Source organism: Bos taurus, chromosome 11 (assembly GCF_002263795.3).
Source record: "Bos taurus isolate L1 Dominette 01449 registration number 42190680 breed Hereford chromosome 11, ARS-UCD2.0, whole genome shotgun sequence".
NCBI lineage: Eukaryota > Metazoa > Chordata > Mammalia > Artiodactyla > Bovidae > Bos > Bos taurus.
Window position 1 is genome coordinate 30,939,025 of NC_037338.1, and position 21,273 is coordinate 30,960,297.

The 21,273-nt window shown below is 37.4% G+C and overlaps 1 protein-coding gene across 3 annotated transcripts in view; it reads left to right on the top strand.

The window, feature by feature from the left end:
• Nucleotides 1-21,273, top strand: part of GTF2A1L (general transcription factor IIA subunit 1 like) — a 48,683-nt gene that overhangs the window by 22,341 nt on the left and 5,069 nt on the right. For all 3 annotated transcript variants that reach the window (NM_001080229.1, XM_059891084.1, XM_059891083.1), the window contains 2 exon segments: nucleotides 12,619-12,879; nucleotides 13,557-13,646. In NM_001080229.1, the coding sequence (NP_001073698.1) occupies nucleotides 12,619-12,879; nucleotides 13,557-13,646 (351 nt within the window).

The following is a 21,273-nucleotide window of genomic DNA, read 5'->3' on the forward strand; positions in this document are numbered from 1 at the left end:
CTACCTGTCCATCACCAACTCCTGGAGTTTACCCAAACTCATGTCCATTGAGTCAGTGATGCCATCCAGCTATCTTATCCTCTGTTGTCCCCTTCTCCTCCTGCCCCCAAATCCCTCCCAGCATCAGGGTCTTTTCCAACAAGTCAACTTTTCACATGAGGTGGCCAAAGTGCTGGAGTTTCAGCTTCAGCATCAGTCCTTCCAATGAACACCCAGGACTGATCTCCTTTAGGATGGACTGGTTGGATCTCCTTGCAGTCCAAGGGACTCTCAAGAGTCTTCTCCAACACCACAGTTCAAAAGCATCAATTCTTTGGCACTCAGCTTTCTTCACAGTCCAGTTCTCACATCCATAATGACCACTGGAAAAACCATAGCCTTGACTAGACAGATCTTTGTTGGCAAAGTAATGTCTCTGCTTTTGAATATGCTATCTAGGTTGGTCATAACTTTCCTTCCAAGGAGTAAGCGTCTTTTAATTTCATGGCTGCAATCACCATCTGCAGTGATTTTGGAGCCCCCCAAAAATAAAGTCTGACACTGTTTCCACTGTTTCCCCATCTATTTCCCATGAAGTGATGGGAACGGATGCCATGATCTTAGTTTTCTGAATGTTGAGCTTTAAGCCAACTTTTCCACTCTCCTCTTTCACTTTCATCAAGAGGCTTTTAGTTCCTCTTCACTTTCTGCCATAAGGGTGGTGTCATTTGCATATCTGAGGTAATTGATATTTCTCCCGGCAATCTTGATCCCAGCTTGTGCTTCTTCCAGCCCAGCGTTTCTCATGATGTACTCTGCATATAAGTTAAATAAGCAGGGTGACAGTACACAGCATTGATGAACTCCTTTTCCTTTTTGGAACCAATGTGTTGTTCCATGTCCAATTCTAACTGTTGCTTCCTGACCTGCATATAGGTTTCTCAAGAGGCAGGTTAGCTGGTCTGGTATTCCCATCTCTTGAAGAATTTTCCACAGTTTATTGTGATCCACACAGTCAAAGGCTTTGGCATAGTCAATAAAGCAGAAATAGATGTTTTTCTGGAACTCTCTTGCTTTTTTGGTGATCCAGCAGATGTTGGCAATTTGATCTCTGGTTCCCCTGCCTTTTCTAAAACCAGCTTGAACATCTGGAAGTTCACAGTTCACATATTGCTGAAGCCTGGCTTGGAGAATTTTGAGCATTACTTTACTAGCGTGTGAGATGAGTGCAACTGTGCAGTAGTTTGAGCATTCTTTGGCATTGCCTTTCTTTAGAATTGGAATGAAAACTGACCTTTTCCAGTCCTGTGGCCACTGCTGAGTTTTCCGAATTTGCTGGCATATTGAGTGCAGCACTTTCACAGCATCATCTTTCAGTATTTGAAATAGCTCCACTGGAATTCCATCACCTCCACTAGCTTTGTTCATAGTGATGCTTTCTAAGGCCCACTTGACTTCACATTCCAGGATGTCTGGCTCTAGGTCAGTGATCACACCATCATGATTATCTTGGTCATGAAGATCTTTTTTGTACAGTTCTTCTGTGTATTCTTGCCATCTCTTCTTAATATCTTCTGCTTCTGTTAGGTCCATACCATTTCTGTCCTTTGTTGAGCCCATCTTTGCATGAAATGTTCCCTTGGTATCTCTAATTTTCTTGAAGAGATCTCTAGTCTTTTCCATTCTGTTGTTTTCTTCTATTTCTTTGCATTGATCGCTGAGGAAGGCTTTCTTATATCTCCTTGCTATTCTTTGGAACTCTGCATTCACATGGGAATATCTTTCCTTTTCTCCTTTGCTTTTCACTTCTCTTCTTTTCACAGCTATTTGTAAGGCCTCCCCAGACAGCCATTTTGCTTTTTTGCATTTCTTTTCCATGGGGATGGTCTTGATCCCTGTCTCCTGTACAGTGTCACTAACCTCCATCCATAGTTCATCAGGCACTCTGTCTATCAGATCTAGTCTGGAGTGGGTAGCCGTTCCCTTCTCCAGGGGATCTTCCCAACCCAGGGATCAAACCCAGGTCTCTTGCATTGCAGCCAGATTCTTTATTGTCTGAGCCACCAGGGAAGCCCAAGGTATCCTATAGGGTACAGTGAAGGATAATGAACAAAGAACATGTTTATCAGAAACCATTTGACTTATTATTAGAGTATTTCAGATGTTTGATGAAGCCTGTTCAAAATCTTTTAGCAAGTGTTTTTAGTTTAGTTTGGTATAATGTATTAAGGGCTTCTCTAGTGACTCAGATGGTAAAGAATTCACATGCAGTGCGGGAGACCTGGGTTTGATCCCTGGGTTGGGAAGATCCCTTGGAGGAGGGAATGACAACCCATTCCAGTATTCTTGCCTGGAGAATCCCCACGGAGAAAGGAATCTGGCGGGCTACAGTCCATAGGGTCGCAAAGAGTCAGACATAACTGAGTGACTAAGTACACACACTAAGGGTAAAATACTTTTTGAGCATGTTTTATCATATTTTCACAAACCATATAAAATTTTAAAAATGTAGGATAAATTCCTAATTATGAAACAGTTGATTTTCAGAGAAAATGACTGTAAGTGTTTTCATCACTTATAATTTTAGAGGCATTTTCCTCCTGGGCTCTGACCTTTAAAGATTTCTGGAGTGATGATTCAAGGACTTATTCTGCTGTCACCTATTAGATGTCATCTTGTACTTTGTTTTGATATGGAGAAATAGATCAGTTAAGGAAGACTAAGCAAGGATTGTTTAGAGGGTAGTGGTTAAGAGCTTAAGTACAACAGGTTCAAATTCCAGGGTTGCCTCTTAAAAGCAAACTATGTAATGTTGCTCTTTAAAATTCAGTGATTGCTGTAGACTGGGCATAAAACCAGCCTCATAATTTTTAGAGTTATCAGAGATGTTTATGGAGTTTTTAATAGCTTCTGTCACCATGATAAGATTTAGATTAGTGCTGTTACGCTTTATGGGCATGTGACATATTGGATAATGGTTCATACAACTTGTTGGTTGATTTAAAATATATCTGTATTTAAAACACAAACATTGAAAGGAATTTAATTTATATTAAAAATTTTTTCCGTAGGATATCTTAAAATAGTAATCTGGTAAAATTTATACTAATATAATTTTCAAAAAAGTTTATAAATAACTCTTTATAAGTAGCTTTCAGAAATTCTTGTTGCTGAAAACAAGTTACAGTTAGCCCTTCGTGTACAATTAGTCTGCTTTTCCTGTGTAGACTGCCAAAGATCTTAAGTTTTTATGTAGGTTTAACATCATTACTGTTGCATAAAATATATTCCTGACAGTTTTTGACATGCTCCTATTTTAAGGTGCATATTATTGTATATTACTATGTTAAGTTTTTCCTCAGTGGAGGAATTTTGTTTTCTAATCTTACAATGCTATAGAAAATTAGGAACTCAGGTTTTCATTGTAACTCCCAAAAGTAGAAGGAGAGAAATGGGTATGATGGTGTATCTTCTCCAGCTCCTTTTCATCTCTTGCTTCTCTCCCCACCATCTTCATTGTCCCTCTCCCAGATATTATTTCTGCTGCCTTCTCTTTTACCTTTCTGACTGCTTCTTCTTATCTCCTTCATGACTCCTCTTTATCTGCCCTTCCTGTTTCCTAAAGGTTCTATCCTCAGCTCGTTTCTTAGTTCATGTTTTCCGTGGGCAGTCTCATGCAATATCATGGTTTTAACGATGATCTTCTTATTGATAAGTGCATTTCCAATCCTCTTATTCTCTTGAGCTTCAGTCTCCAGCTCGATGGACATGAATTTGAGTAAGCTCTGGGAGTTGGTGATGAACAGGGAAGCCTGGCGTGCTGCAGTACATGGGGTAGCAGAGTTGGACACGACTGAGTGACTGAACTGAACTGAAAGTATTGAAATCATATAGAGTCTGTTCTCTTATCATACAGTGGACTCTTAAGCAGCAGAGGGGTTAGGGACCCTGAGCTCTCTGCAGTGAAGAGTCTATGTACAAGTTTATAGTCAGCCCTCTGTATCCATGAAAGTGAAAGTCACTCAGTTATGTCTGACTCTACAGGAGTGGGTACCCTTTCCCTTCTCCAGGGGATCTTCCCAACCCAGGGATCGAACCCAGATCTCCCTCATTGCAGGCAGATTCTTTACCAGTTGAGCCACAAGGGAAGCCCTTTGTATCTATGGATTCAACCAATCACAGATCTTGTAGTACATATTTATTGAAAAAGATCCATGTGTAATGGACCTGCACATTTCAAACCTATATTGTTCAGGGGTCCACTGTATAGCATATGATTTACCATTTTAACCATTTTTTAGGTGTACAGTTCAGTGGCATTAAGTATGTTACGTTGTTGTGCAGCCATCACTACTGTGCATCTCTCGAACTTTCTAATCATCCCCCAACTGAAATTCTGTACCCATTAGAAAATAACTTCTCATTACCCCCTCCATTCAGCTACTGGTAACTTCTATTCTACTTTCTGTGTCTATGAATTTGATTACTCTAGGTACCTTGTGTGGAGAAGGAAACAGCAACCCACTCCAGTATTCTTGCCTGGAGAATCCTAGGGATGGGGGAGCCTGGTGGGCTGCCGTCTATGGGGTCGCACAGAGTCGGACACGACTGAAGCGACTTAGCAGCTGCAGCAGCAGCAGGTACCTTGTGAACGGTGTCATACAATATTTGTGCTTTTGTGACAGGTTTATTTTACTTAGCACATTTTTAAGGTTCATTCATGTTGTAGCATATAAAGGAATTTCATTCCTTTTAAAGACTGAATCATATGATTTTTGACATCCTTTAAAACCAAGTATTTCTGGAGTCTATTCCCTCTTTTCCATCTATTGCCTTAATTGTCTCTCACTTGGGATAATATAGTTTCTAACTAATTACTAGCCTTATAGTCTTTGTGGGTTCTTATTCCACTCTTCCCAATCCACCCATCCTAGAACTTAAAAGATTCAGGGATGAGAAATGTTTTGGATTCCTTTTATATCCCTTAATAACCATGTGAGTTGGGCAAGTTTCTATATCCTCATTTGTAAATAAAGATAATCATATCTACCGTAGAACTGTGATGGTGGGAAGATTATGTGAGAAAATCAGTGTGAAGTGCTCAGCAGTGTACTTCCTAGCACATGGTAAGAACTCAGTGCACATTTGCTATGATCTCTGCTCCTCTTCTCTACCATAGATTTACCCAGCATACAGCCCGCTTGCCATGTCACCGATTGCCCATCAAGCTACAGGATAAAATTTAAACTCCTTGTGAAAAAACATTAATAGAAACCTTGATTAAATACTGTTGGGAGACCTACAGGGGGCACTCTTCACACCCAGTGACGATGGCAGAGCCCAGCCAGAAGAAAGACCCCTCTTGTTTCCTGACAACAACTTAAGCAATGAAAAGCAGTGGGATCTTTGTTTACTGCAGCTTTCCCAACTGCCTTCTTTCTATAAGCTCTCTTACCTCGAGGGGACTTGCGCAAAGCCTCCCATGGTTGCACACCCCACATCTCTGCTGATCCTGAGTAACCCTGTCTCTGCTGAGAAATCCCTGGCAGTCTCCTTCTCCTAGGCCAGCACTCAGTGTGGCGCACAAGGACTCCATGTTTTCTGCGTTTCTTTCTTACTCTTCCTTCCTTTCATACCTACTGCTTTATTGGGAACAACAAACCACGAGCAATTAGCTGTGTTGACTTTGTTGTTTCCTGCCTCTCTTTGGTTTTGCTGTCCCCTCAGCTTTGTGCCTGGATTTTTCTCCCACCATCCTTCCTTATGGTTAATTCCTACTTAGCCATCTATTACTTTCTCCAGAAGTCTTATTTTAATACCTTTCTACCTAACCACTCCCCTTTTATTATTAGCTTGGATGTATCTCTTCTGTATCATCATAGCCCCTTAAGCATGTATCTGTCATAATGTAGTTAAAAGATATGTTACAATGTCCTCTGTGCATGGAGAGGTATATTTTATTAATATCTGCGGACCCAGCACCTGAGCGGGAAAGATATATATGTATATTAGAATATAAACTTTAAAAGGGAGGATCTGTGACGAGTTTATTTGGCTCAATAATTCTCAGCTCTGGCTAAATATTAGAATTATTGTGTGCGTGCATGCTAAGTTGCTTCAGTCGTGTCTGGCTCTTTGTGACCCTCTGGACTGTAGTCTGCCAGGCTCCTCTGTAGTTGGGATTCTCCAGGCAAGAATACTGCAGTGGGTCACCATGCTCTCCTCCTGGGGATCTTCCTGACCCAGGGGTGGAACCCGCGCCTCTTACCTCTCCCACGCTAGTGCCACTTGGGACACCCATTAGAATTATTGGGACATTAAAAAATTCCAAATCCATCCTGATATTCCTCTAAGATAAATCATCATACTGATAGTTATTTGAATTGATTTAGTTAATTGAGCACATATTTTTTAAGTCACTATATGATACTTCAAAATGAATATCTCTTAATCAGATTTTAAAACTCAGCAGTGGCCACAGGACTGGGAAAGGTCAGTTTTCATTCCACTCCCAAAGAAAGGCAATGCCAAAGAATGTTCAAACTGCCACACAATTGCACTCATCTCACACACTAGCAAAGTAATGCTCAAAATTTTCCAAGCCAGGCTTCAACAGTACGTGAACCATGAACTTCCAGATGTTAAAGCTGGATTTAGAAAAGGCAGAGAAACCAGAGATCAAATTGCCAACCTTGAAAAAGCAAGAGAGTTCCAGAAAAACATCTACTTCTGCTATATTGAGTATGTCAAAGCCTTTGACTGTGTGGATCACAATAAACTGTGGAAAACTCTGAAAGAGATGGGAATACCAGACCACCTTACATGCCTCCTGAGAAATCTGTATGCAGGTCAAGAAACAACAGTTACAACTGGACATGGAACAACAGATTGGTTCCAAATCGGGAAAGGAGTACGTGCTGTATATTGTCACCCTGCTTAATTAACTTCTATGCAGAGTACGTCATGAGCAATGCTGGACTGGATGAAACACAAGCTGGAATCAAGATTGCCCGGAGAAATATCAATAACCTCAGATATGCAGATGACATGACCCTTAGGGCAGAAAGTGAAGAAGAACTAAAGAGCCTCCTAATGAAAGTGAAAGAGAGCGCAAAGTTGGCTTAAAGCTCAACATTCAGAAAACTAAGATCATGGCATCTGGTCCCATCACTTCATGGCAAACAGGTGGGAAAACAGTGGAAACGGTGACAGACTTTACTTTTTGGGCCCCAAAATCACTGCAGGTGGTGGCTGCAGATGGTGACTGCAGCCATGAAATTGAAAGACACTTGCTCCTTGGAAGAAAAGTTATAACCAACCTAGATAGCATGTTAAAAAGCAGAGACATTTCTTTGCCAACAAAGTTGTGTCTAGTCAAAGCTATGGTTTTTCCAGTAGTCATGTATGGATGTGAGAGTTGGACTATAAAGAAAGCTGAGCACTGAAGAATTGATGCTTTTGAACTGAACTGTGGTGTTGGAGAAGACTCTTGAGAGTCCCTTGTACAGCAAGGAGATCCAACCAGTCCATCCTAAAGGAAATCAGTCCTGACTATTCATTGGAAGGGCTGATGCTGAAGCTGAGACTCCACACTTTCACCACCTGGTATGAAGAACTGACTCATTTGAAAAGACTCTGATGCTGGGAAAGATTGAAGGCAGGAAGAGAAGGGAGAGACAAAGGATGAGATGGTTGGATGGCATCACTGACTTAATGGACATGAGTTTGAGTAAACTCTGGGATTGGTGATGGACAGGGAGGCCTGGCATGCTGCACTCCATGGGGTTGCAAAGTTGGATACGACTCAGTGACTGAACTGACCTGATGTGATGTTTTTATTTCTTTGTAGGAAAAAGCCAATTTAACAAAATCTGTTTTTTGTATTTGTCAAAATATGTTGAGATGTATTTCACCCCAGGTAAGAGTAGAGTGGCATAGGATGATCTTGTACATAGCTAGGTAATAAATAATCATTGCCATTGCTTTATGGGAGGTACTTGGTTCAATTTCTGTTAAGAATTAAAGAAGATGTACCCTGCCATCATGATTATTGTTGTTCAATCGCTAAGTCGTGTCCGACTCTTTGTGACCCCAGGTACTGCAGCATGCCAGGCTTCCCTGTCCTTTACTATTTCCTGAAGTTTGTTCAAACTCATGTCCATTGAGTCAGTGATGTCATCCAACCATCTCATCCTCTGTCGTCCCGTCCGCTTAGCCCGCCTTCAGTCTTTCCCAGCATCAGGGTTTTTCTAATGAGTTGGCTTTTCATATCAGGCAGCCAAAGTATCGGAGTTTGAGCTTCAGCATCAGTCCTTCCAAAGAATATTCAGGACTGATTTCCTTTAGGATGAATTGGTTGGCTCTCCTTGCTGTCCAAGGGGCTCTCAAGAGTCTTCTCCAACACCACAGTTCAAAAGCATCAATTCTTTGGCTCTCAGCTTTCTTTATGGTCCAACTCTCACATTCATACATGACTACTGGAAAAACCATAGCTTTGACTAGACGGACCTTTGTTGGGAAAGTAATGTCTTTGCTTTTTAATATGCCGTCTAGGCGTTGGTTATAACTTTTCTTCCAAGGAGTAAGCGTCTTTTAATTTCATGGCTGCAGTCACCATCTGCAGTGATTTTGGAGCCCCCCAAAATAAAATCTGACACTGTTTCCCCATCTATTTGCCATGAAGTGATGGGACCAGATGCCATGATCTTAGTTTTCTGAATGTTGAGCTTTAAGCCAACTTTTGCACTCTCCTCTTTCACTTTCATTATGTTGAGGCAATTTCTTTCTATTCCTAGTTTGAATTCTTTTAAATCATGAAAAGGTGTTGAATTTCTCAAATGCTTTTTCTGCACTAATTTAGATGATTGTGTAGTTTTTTCCACCTCTTCATTCTGTTAATGTGTTAATATTACTTTTTCATGTTTTGAACCACCTTTGCATTTCAGGAATAAATCTGACTTGGCCAAGGTGTGTGATCCTTTTAATGTGCTATTGAATTTTGTTAGTATTTTGTTGAGAATTTTTTTTTTTTTTTGGCTGTTCTGTGCTACTTGTGGGATGTTAGTTCCCTGACTAGGGATTGAACCTAGCCCTTGCAGTGAGAACTCAAGAGTCCTAATCACTGGACCATTAGGAAATTCCCTTCTTGAGGATTTTTGAGGATTGAGGTTATAAAAGTAGAATTCTTTAGTGAAGCCATCTGGTCCTGGGCATTTCTTTGTTGAGAGATTTTTTGATGACTAAATTCAATCTCATAATTGATTGTAAGTCTGTGTATATTTTCTCTTTCTTCATGATTCAGTCTTGGCAGGTTATGTGTTTTTAGGAATTTGTTCATTTCATGTAGGATATCTAGCTTGTTGGCATGCAGTTAGTCATAGTATTCTCTTACAGTTCTTATTATTTCTGTAAAATCAGTAGTAAAATTTCATTACTTCTGATTTTTAGCTTTCTTTATCAGTTGAGTCATATATTTATCAATTTTATTGATCTTTTTGAAGAAATAACTCCTGATTTTATTTTCTCTATTGTTTTCCTTTTCTTTATCTCTGCTTTACTTGGTATTATTTCCTTCCTTCTACTAGCTTTGGGCTTTATTATTTCTTCTTTTTCTAGTTTCTTAAAATTATTATTAATAATTTGAGATCTTTCTTCTTTTTTTAATGCAAACATTTACAGCTATCAGTTTCCCTCTGAGCACTGTTTTGCAGTATCCCATAGGTTTTGGTGTGTTGTGTTTTCATTTGTCTCAAGATATTTTTTATCTTTTGACAGAAGATTCTGATTCTTTTGATTTCCTCTTTGATCCATTGAATTTTTTTTAGACTGTTCTTTAACTTCTCTATCTTGTAGATTTTCTGGGTTTCCTTCTGCTTTTATTTCTGGTTTCATTCCATTGTGATCAAAAAAAGATACTTTGTATGATTTCAGTCTTTTTTGTGGCCTAACTTAACAGCCTATCCTGGAGAATGTTCTGTGTGAACTTGAGAAAAATGTGTGTCCTGCTGCTTTGCATATTTTGTTTATGTTTGTTAGGTGTAATTAGTCTGTCATGTTCAAGTTCTTTACTTCCTTATTGATATTCTGTCTTGTGGTTCTATTCATTATTGAAAGTGGAGTATTGAAATGTCCTACTATTATTGCAGAGCTATTTCTCCCTTTTTGTTGCATATATTTAGGAGCTCTGATGTTTGGTGCATATATGTTTATAATTGTTATATTTCCTTGATGAATTGATCCTTTTATCATAATATAATTTATTTGTTTTTAACAGTGTTTGACTTAAAGTCTTTTTTGTCTGATGTTAGCATAGTTTCCCCAACCCTTGTGGTTACTATTTGCATGGAATGTCTTTTTCCATAGTTTTACTTTTGACCTGTGTGTGTCTTCCGTTTAAGTTGAGTCTCTTGTAGACAGCATATTGCTGGGTACTGTTTATCCATTCTGCCAAACTGTTACTTTTGATTAGGGAGTTTAATCTATTTACATTTAAAGTAATTACAGATAGGGGAGGAGTTATTCTTGCTATTTTGTTATTTTCTGTGTGTCTTTTAGCTTTTTTGACCTTCATTTCTTCCCTTATTATATTCTTTTGTGTGTAGTTGATTTTTTGTAATGACACATTTTGATTCCTTTCTCATTTCTTTTGTGTGTATTCCATGTTTTCTTTGTGGTTAAAGTTGTTAACAGTCTATTTTGAACTGATATCAACTTTAATTTCATGTAATTACTCTGCTCCTTTTTATTATTTCCTTGTTTGCTATGAGCTTAATTTGGTCTTCTCATTTTAATTTCTTAAAGTGGAATTTTAGGTCAGCGATTTGAGACTTGCTTCTTTTCTTATATAATCATTTAATGCTATAAAATTCCCTCTACGCACTGCTTTAGGTTCATCTCAAGTTTTACAATGTCATGGTTTTGTTTGCATTCAGTTAAAATTATGTTTTAATTTTCCTTGTGACTTATTCTTTGACCCATGGATATTTAGAAATGTGTTGTTTAATTTGTAAATATTTGAGGATTTTCCAGATCTTTCTATTACTGATTTCTGGTATAATTCCTTTTGCTAAGTGAACATATACTTTGTATGTGTTATATTTGTCAAGGTTTGTTTTATGGTCCAGAATATGATACATCTCATGAACATTCTGTGTACTCTTGAAAAGAATGTGCATTTAGCTCTTTGGGAGTAGTTTTCTGTAAATGCCAGTTAGGTTATGTTGGTTCATTGTGTTGTTCAGATTTTCTACATTCTTACTGAATTTCAGTCTAGTTTTTAAATTGATTACTGTGGAGAGGAATGTTGAATTCTCAAACTATAATTGTGGATTTGTCTTAATCTTTTCATTTCTGTCAGTTTTGATTTATATTTTCTTTTAGTGTTTGGCTTATTCTAGTTAGTACAGTCCTTTATATTTTTAATTTATCCATTAAACGTGATGTCACTTGTCCTTTCTACTTTGTTGAATTATTGTTTAAAATAAAACAGTTAAAACTTTAGAGGTATTATTTAATTTTACATTAGTTTGTATAAAAGCTGATACTTTTTTTTCTGGGCTTTCTTTTTTTAAAAAATTACTTATTTTAAATGAAACAAAGATGAATATTTTTAATAATAAAAGGTACAGTTCACCAAGAAGATAGACATCATAAACCACTAGAATATCAGAAGAAATATAAGGGAAAATAAAAAAAATATATAATCATAGTAAGACATATGAACATTTCTCTGAGAATATTTTATCAAATGCAGAAAAAATAAGAATAAGAGCATCTTGAAATATCATTTATAATTTAAATGTAATAGATTTATATTTAATTTATATTAATCATATTCTACACAAATGTATTTAAAATTTTGTATCTCATAGATTGTTATTAGATGTCCACAGGACATTTAGCAGAGAAGGCGATGGCACCCCACTCCAGTACTCTTGCCTGGAAAATCCCATGGACAGAGGAGCCTGGTAGGCTGCAGTCCATGGGGTCGCTGGGAGTCAGACATGACTGAGCGACTTCCCTTTCACTTTTCACCTTCATGCGTTGGAGAAGGAAATGGCAACCCACTCCAGTGTTCTTGCCTGGAGAATCCCAGGGATGGGGGAGCCTGGTGGGCTGCCGTCTATGGGGTTGCACAGAGTCGGACACGACTGAAGCGACTTAGCAGCAGCAGCAGGACATTTAGAAGAACTGGCAAAAAGAAAGTAGAATTCTTTTTTGTGTGACACATGTTGTATGTATAAACATGTTAATTTTGAAATTATTTTCCATTATAGGTTATTATAAGATATTGACTATAGTTCCCTGTGCTATGCAGTTAACCTTTGTTGCTTGTTGCATATCTTTTTAAAATTAGAAATGTATAAAAACTGATAAATATTACTGGAAAGCAGACAACTGATTTCTGTCTATGTATGACTGCGAGTTTATTTACAATTTAAATATAAATTTATCCCCATATTATGTAGAAATGCTAGCAATGTTCTAAAATTCAAAATTAGGGAACATCACCTGACTAGGGAGAAATATATTTAAGAAGCCACTTACGAAATGCTTATGTAATTTTATATTTTGCTGATTCAGTGTTTTGTATACTTCCTTTGACTTACAAAACTTTATTGCATTTCTTTCTATTTTTAGGATTCCAGTTCTGAGATGGATTTAAGCATTCGGGTAACTGATGGTGACGTTAATGAGATAATTCAAATAGGTGGAACTGGAGAAACATCTTCCAATGATGAAATAGGAAATACAAGAGATGTAGATGAGAATGGATTGCTTGGGATTATTGATGCAGGAGACCTGAAGGTAACTGAAGAAGAAACTGGCAGTGTATCAAATGAAGATTCAAGTGTGAACAGTAGTGATAATGAAGACCCTGAGATAGACCTTTTGGAAGAAGTAAGGATTATTTTTGAGTTGAAAGTTTTAAAAATTTATAGCATTTGTGTTCTAATATACTTTGGAACCAAGAGAAATAACAGTTCAGATCAATGCTGTCTTTAATCTTTAAAGTGAGACTTGTATTTGTACTTGTATTTAAGCTTTTGACCTTAAGCTGCAATGTAAATCAGTATTTAGGAATCAGTTACTATATTTGTTAGTCTTAACTAGAGGTAGTGGGAGTTTGAAGGGATGGGAGTGAAGTTAAAGAAGGCAGCCAGGGTAGAAGCATAATGTTTTGCTCTAATCCTAATATACGCCATGAAATCTTCGTGGAATGTGATAATTAAGAAGCATAAGTGTTATTAGCTATCGTTTATGGTGGCCTTACATATGTGCCAGTTACCATACTAAATCGTATTGCCTTTTGTTATTTAACATTCCACTGCCCTATGGCTCTTATTACTGTTCTCATTTTGCAAATGAGAAAACTGAGATATGAGGAGTTTTAATAGCTTGCCAAATAGGTCAGTCTTGTGGTTGTTGAGTGGTCAAACTGGGAGTCAAACTCAGGCTGTTTGACTTTTAAGCATAGTACTATTCTTTGCACTTGGGAGAGACAGAATATGTCCCTCTATCTTTAAAAAATTCAGAGTATCATAAAATTCATTAATGTGACTATCTTTCATCTTTAGGACCCTTTAAATTCTGGAGATGATGTTAGTGAGCAGGATGTGCCAGACCTGTTTGACATGGATAATGTGATTGTCTGTCAGTATGATAAGGTACTGTACTCACCTTTTAGACTTTGGATTGATTAATTGCATTTATAGGAGAAAGTAAGCAAAATGACAGGAAATACTACGATGAGTTTTTATTCAGTTAAATTAATCTCAAACAGATAGTTAATTCTATAAATTTGAGGGGTATTTTGGGTCTAACACTGTGCTGTGTGGTCTCAGTGATACCAAAAAAGTGACAGTCCTTGTCTTAAAGAGGGGACAATCTTATTGAAGCAAGATGTTTCTGTATGGAATAATAGAATGGCATACAATAAGATGGTAGGTAAATCAAAAGCTAAAATATGTGACAGATAAATCAAATACTAAAATACATGGCATGTAAATCAAATACCAAGATGAGTGGCATGTAAATCAAATGCTAAGATAAGTGGCACAGACAGTTAAGTCCTAGAAGTGGCTGGGAAATGCAAGAAATCATTTGTAGTTGGAGTTCTCCACAAATCCTTCCTGGGTGATGTGGGGCTTTTAAATAGGTCTTGAATGATTTGTAGGATGTAGATAAGTATGGAGAGTAGGCATTCAGGAGAGTAGAATAGCCTAATAAAAGGCAGAGAAATGAATGCATGTAGAATTATAAGGAAGAGTGAAGAGACAACTCTGCCTTGAATGAAGTGTTTTCCTTTTGAATATTTTAGGAAATGAGGCTGGGTGGGGGACAGAGGTTGAAGCAGCTTGGAAAACCCAAAATCCTGGTAGGGAAAATTCAAACTTGATTTGGTGGACATTAGCCCTCTAAGGATGATATTGAGAAAATTTCAATTGGGTTTAAAAACTGGCTTTATTAATTTGGAAGTGGCAAATAGTAAGAAGAACAGGGATGGTACCTAAAGTAACAGAGCCCAGACTAAAGATGGAAGCATAGAACATAGAAGAATTAAGAGATTATGTTGGAAGAATCACTGGACTTTCAATACTATGTTGAAGAGAAGTGGTGAGAGTGGGAATCTTTGTCTTGTTCTAGATTCTAGCAGGAAGGCTTTCAGCTTTTCACTGTGGAGTATTATATTGGCTGTGGGTTTGTCATAAATACCTTTCATTATATTGAGACATGTTCCCTCTATACGCCCTTTCATAAGGGTAATCACTTTTAATCATTAATGGGTGTTGAATTTTATCAGATGCTTTTTCTGTTGAGAGGATCACATGGTTTTTGTCCTGTCTTTTGTTAATGTGTATATCGTATGGATTGGTGTGTATTAAACCATCCTTGCGCACCTGGGATGAGTCCAGCTTGGTTGTGGTGTGTGAACCTTTTTTACGTGTTATTGGATTTTGTTTGAGAGAGATGCAAATCAAAGCTACGGTGAGGTACCACCTCACACCAATCAGAATGACCATCATTAAAAAGTCTACAAATAACAATTGCTGGAGGGGGTGTGGAGAAAAGGGAAACCCTCCTACACTGTTGGTGGGAATGTAAATTGGTATAGCCACTATGGAAAACAGTACGGCGGTTCCTCAAAAAACTAAAATTAGAGTTGCCCTATGATTCAGCAGTCCCACTCTTGGACACTTATCTGGACAAAACTGTAATTCGAAAAGATACCTGCACCCCAATGTTTATAGAAGCACTGCTTACAATCCAATAGCCCAGCACTTGGAAACAATCTAAATGTGTACCTACAAAGGAATGGATAAAGAAGATTTGGTACATATACACAATGGAATATTACTCAGCCACAAAAAAGAATGAAATAATGCCATTTGCAGCAGCATGGATGGATCTAGAGATTGTCATACTGAGTGAAGTAAATCATACAGAGAAAGAAATACCATATAATACCACTTACATATGGAATCTAAAATACAACACAAATCAACATATCTATGAAATGAAAACAGACTCACAGATGTAGAGAACAGACTTGTTGCCAAGGAGTGGGGGTAGCGGAGGGAAGGATTGGAAGTTTGGGGTTAACAGAGATAGAATATTATACATAGGATGGATAAATGACAAGGTCCTGTTGTATAGCACAGCGAACCGTATTCAATATCCTGTGACAAACTATAATGGAAAAGAATATGAAAAAGAATATATATGTGTGTGTGTGTATAAACTGAGTCACTTTGCTGTACAGAAGAAAAACACTATAAATGAGCTATACTTCAGTAAAATTAAGAAAAAGAAAAAAGAATCATTGGGATCTAGTAGTTAGCTGGATATGAGAGAATGATTGACAAGGGAGAGTTGAAGATGCCCTATACACTTTACCTATTTAAAGTGTACAATTCAATGATTTTTAGTATATTTATGGATATGTGTAACCATTGTTATTGTTCAGTTGCTCAGTCATGTCTGACTCTTTGTGACCCCATGGACTGCAGCACATCAGGCTTCCCTGTCCTTCACTGTCTCCCGGAGTTTGCTAAAACCCATGTCCATTGAGTCGATGATGCCATCCAACCTTCTCATCCTCTGTCACCCCCTTCTCCTTCTGCCATCAATCTTTTCCAGCATCAGGGTCTTTTTCAGTGAGTCAGCTCTTCGCATCAGGTGGTCAAAATATTGGAGCTTCAGCATCAGTCCTTCCAATGAATATTCAGGACTGATTTCCTTTAGGATTGACTGCTTTGATATCCTTGCTGTCCAAGGGAGTCTCAAGAGTTTTCTCTAGCACCACAGTCTGAAACTGTTAACACAGTCAATTTTAGAAAATTTTCATCACCTGAGAAAGAAAGCCTATTGCCTTTAGTTCTCACTCCCATACTGCTCCATTTCCTCCCGTGCTCAGTAGTAAGGCACTACTAATGTACTTTCTGTTGCTGTAGATTTCCCTATTCTGGAGTTTTATATGAAAAGAATTTATAATAGGTGGTATTTTATAACCGATTTCCTCTGCCACACACAGTGTTTCAAGATTCATCCATATCATGGCTTGTAACTGTTCTTCATTCCTTTTTACTGATGTATATTAGTTCTTTGAATGGATATACCACAATTTGCTTATCCATTCATCTGCTGAGTGACATTTGAGTTTTTTCTAATTTTTGGCTATTAGGAAGAATTTTGCTATAAATATTCAAGTTTTTTTTGTGACTATATATTTTCATTTCTCTTGGTATATACCTAGCAGTGGAATTCCTGGGTCATACAGTGATAATTTAAGGCACTATCAGACTATTTTCCAAGATGGCTGTACTGTTTTTTCATTCCTGTCAATAGTGTATGAGGGTTTAGATTGCTTCACATTCTCACTAACACTTGTTATCTGACTTTTTGATTCTAGCCATCCTAGTGAGTATTAAGTGGTATCTGGTGGTTTTGAGTTGCATTTCCCTGATGACTAATACATATTTATACCTTTCACTTTTTTTCAGTAACAATTTCAATATACTCAGGTCAAACAGAAGATGATATTTTGAATTGCTGTAAAAATAAATCTTTTTCTCTAAAAATAGGATCTTCTCTCCTATAACATTTTATATATATAGAAAATGGCAATTTATATGCTAGTAAACATAAACATAAGAAGGAAGAGGTAATAGAAAAGGAACTGGTCTTGGTTTGAAACTGTTTAGATTCTTATTCTTATAAATAGTGTATTGCATTCTATAAACAGTGTGTTGCATTATATAAGGCATTAAATTATATTTGCATTCCACAGAGTCACAAATAGTTTTCTAGACCATTATGGATCCAGTATCCTTAGTGGTACTGCACTGTGGAAAATAGCTTGCAGTTAATTAACACAGTGCTTTATATTTTTCAAAGTATTTTTAAAAAGTATGTATTTGTCTGTTTGAGGTTTTAGTTGGGCTTGCAGGATTTCTCTGCATCATGTGAGATCTTTTGTTGCAGTGTATGGACTCAGTAGTTGTGGTACCGGGTGAGTTGCTCTGTGGCAGGTGTAATCTTAGTTCCCCGACCAAGGATTGAACCCATGTCCCCTGCACTGCAAGGTGGATTCTTAACCACTAGACCACCAGGGAAGTCCCCAAAGTATTTTCTTATACATTGTCTTTTGCCAACAACCTGTTAGGTAGATAGAAAGAGTGGTGTTTGATATTTAGTGTTACCAGGTGGCACAGTGGTAAAGAGTGTTCCTGCCAATGCAGAAGATGCAGGTTTGATCCCTGGGTCAGTAAGATCCCCTGGAGTAGGAAATTGCAACTTGGTCCAGTATTCTTTCCTGAAGAATTCCATGGACAGAGGAGCCTGGCAGGCTACACAGTCCACGGAGTTGCAGAGTCGGACACGACTGAGGATGTAGCATGTTAATAAATCTAGTTGTCTGAGGGCACTCTAACTAGTGAATATTTTAAGAACAATACAAAACCAGGACATTGGGGGAACTACTGAAAAGTTTTTGAAAAGGAAGTGAGAAAGTTGGAAGATAGCTAGCAAAGAGAATGTATCTGCAATCAAAGTGGGGTGGGAGGAACCATTGTTTTAGTGAAATTTTATGAAAGAATAACTTTCAAGTTCTGGTTACTAGTTGTCTTATTTGAAGAAGTATTGAATGTAACCAAACTCAAGTAAATTGAAAAACTTCAGTAGTAGTCTTGTAAGAGCTTTACTGCTTAGTGTGTTTTGAAGGCCAGTAGTATCAGTTTCCCTTGGAGAGTGTTAAAAATAAGGAATTTTGAGTCTTATCCTGGAGTACTGGATCAAAAGTGCATTTTAACAAGACTCCCAGGTGATTTTCATGCTCATTAAACTTTGAGAAGAGCTGGGTTTTTTGTTTGCTTTTCAGTATATTTTATCTGACTTTGATTATCATATGAGATTTAACTTTAAAATTTATAAGCTAACAGTCAAGGGAAAAACTTTGAGATTAAGATGTGCAGTGAAAAAGGGTTAAATGAAGGTCACTGATAAACATGCTGAATGAAAGTTATGGACATACTATTTCAGAGGCAGAGAGAATGTACATGATTAATATAAAGATTAAAATAATAAAGATATTATAGGGAAGATTAATGGCAAAATGAAACATTTTACTATAGTTCGGAGTGTTCTGTGTTATAAATAGGATACTATTTATAGTGGAATGTGAAACTATTTAAATATGTTCCATTTTCATTTAACAGTTTAGCTGACTTTGTCCCTTAGATACTTGTATTACAGTGGGTAATTACTAGGTGTGTAGCACAGTATCTCTCTCTCTCTCTCGCTTTTGTTTTTTGAATAGATATCGCATACACATTGTTAAAATACCTAAATACTATAAAAGGTATACCATAAGGACTCTGGTACCCAGTCCTTCTCCATCTGCTCTTCCTACCAGTAGCTCCCTGTCACTGCCTTCAGTGCAAATAAGTAACCAGTTACATTTATTTCTTTATATATTTAGTATCTTTATTCCAGTAAAGCCTAAAGGGGTAGCATAGACAACACTATATTTTGCAACTTGTCTTTTAAGAGATTAACAATATATCTTAGAAATCTTCATCTGGATATTTTTATAACTGTGTTATAAATTCCACAATATTCCATTGTGGAATTATTAAAATTTCTTTAACTCATCTCTTATTTGAGCTATTTCTCAGTTGTTTGCTATTGAATGACCATGTACATAAAACATTTCATATGTGGGCAGTTTTATCTATTAAATAAATCTCTATAAGTGGAATTACTGGGTTAAAGGGCAAATATATTTGGTTAGATATTGCCAGAATGCTCTCCTGGAGGTTATTCCAGTACATATGCCTATTAGAGTGTTTGAGAGTCCTCCTTTTTCTACAGCTTTGCCAATGGAGTGTAATGAGACATTTGGATCTCTGTTATTATGAAAGGTGAAAAATGATACTTTGGTGACATTTTTGTGTGTTATGAGCCATTTATATTTAATTTTATGTGAACTGCTTGTTCATAACTTTTGTCTGTTTTATTTGTATTTATTTTAATTGGAGGGTAATTGCTTTACAACGTTGTGTTGGTTTCTGCTGTACAACAACGTGAATCAGCCACAAGTATACATGTATACCTTCTCTCTTGAGCCTCCCTTTCACCCTTTTAGGTTGTCATAAAGCACTGAGCTGACCTCCCTGTGTTATACAGCAAATTCCCATTAGGTATCTATTTTACATATGGTAATGTGTAAATTTCAATGCTACTCTCTCAATTCGTCCCACTCTCTATGTTTTAAAAAATTGAATTATTAGTCAGTTTATTGATTCCTAAGAGTTCTGTATTATTTTAGGAGAGATTAGCTCTTGGTCGGAGAAGGCAATGGCACCCCACTCCGGTACTCTTGCCTGGAAAATCCCATGGACGGAGGAGACTGGTAGGCTGCAGTCCATGGGGTCGCTGAGGGTCGGACATGACTGAGCGACTTCACTTTCACTTTTCACTTTCATGCATTGGAGAAGGAAATGGCAACCCACTCCAGTGTTCTTGCCTGGAGAATCCCAGGGACAGGGGAGCTTGGTGGGCTGCTGTCTATGGGGTCACACAGAGTCGGACATGACTGAAGCGACTTAGCAGCAGCAGCAGCAGCAGCAGTGCAAAAATACTTGTTCCTCAGTTATTTGCTTTCAATGCTTTTTCTTCCTTTCAAGCAGATGTTGAACTTGTCAACCTTTATTTTATGGCTTCTGAATTTTGAATCATGAATAGAAAGTTCTTTTTTACCTCAGGATTTTAAAGGGATTCACCCATGTTTTCCTCTAGTATTTCTTTGGTTTCTTTTAAAAAATGTAAGTCTTGATTGATGGAGCCATTTTTCTTGGTGTGACAGGTGATTTTTTTTTTTCCCCAGATGGCTACCCAGTTTTCTTAATATTGCTTATTGATAAGTCTATTTTGTCTCCACTTAAAAGAGAATGATTTCCTTATATCTACTGAAGTTCAGTATTTTGAATTTACTTCTTGATTTTCTGTTTTGTCTCATTGGGTTGTCCATTAACCTCTGCTACATTGCTTTAATTGTTTTGAGGTTTTTAATATCTTTATTTTTTAAAATTTATTTATTTTAATTGGAGGCTAATTACTTTACAATATTGTAGTGGTTTTTGCCATACATTGACATGAATCAGCCATGGGTGTACACGTGTTCCCCATCCTGAATCCCCCTCCCACCTCCGTCCCCATCCCATCCCTCATGGTTATCCCAGTGCACCATCCCCGAGTACCCTGTCTCATGCATCAAACCTGGACTGGCGATCTGTTTCACATATGATAATATACATGTTTCAATGCTATTCTCTCAGATCATCCCACCCTTGCCTTCTCCCACAGAATCCAAAAGTCTGTTCTTTACATCTGTGTCTCTTTTGCTGTCTTGCATATAGGATCATCGTCACCATTTTTCTAAATTCCATATATATGCATTAGTATACTGTATTGGTATTTTTCTTTCTGACTTACTTCACTCTGTATAATAGGCTCCAGTTTTATTCACCTCATTAGAACTGATTCAAATGTATTCTTTTTAATGGCTGAGTAATATTCAATTGTGTATATGTACCACAGCTTTAATATCTTGTAGGGCTGGTATTTCTTCATATTCTTTTCCAGAGTTTTCTTGGACATTCTTATTTATTTCTCTGTATTGACTTAAGAATCAGCTTCTCTGGTTAAAAAAAAAAAAACCTGTTGAGATTTTCACTGAGATCACATTAATAAAATTTGGTATTTTAGTAATATTAAGGAGGAGTGGGTTGCAGT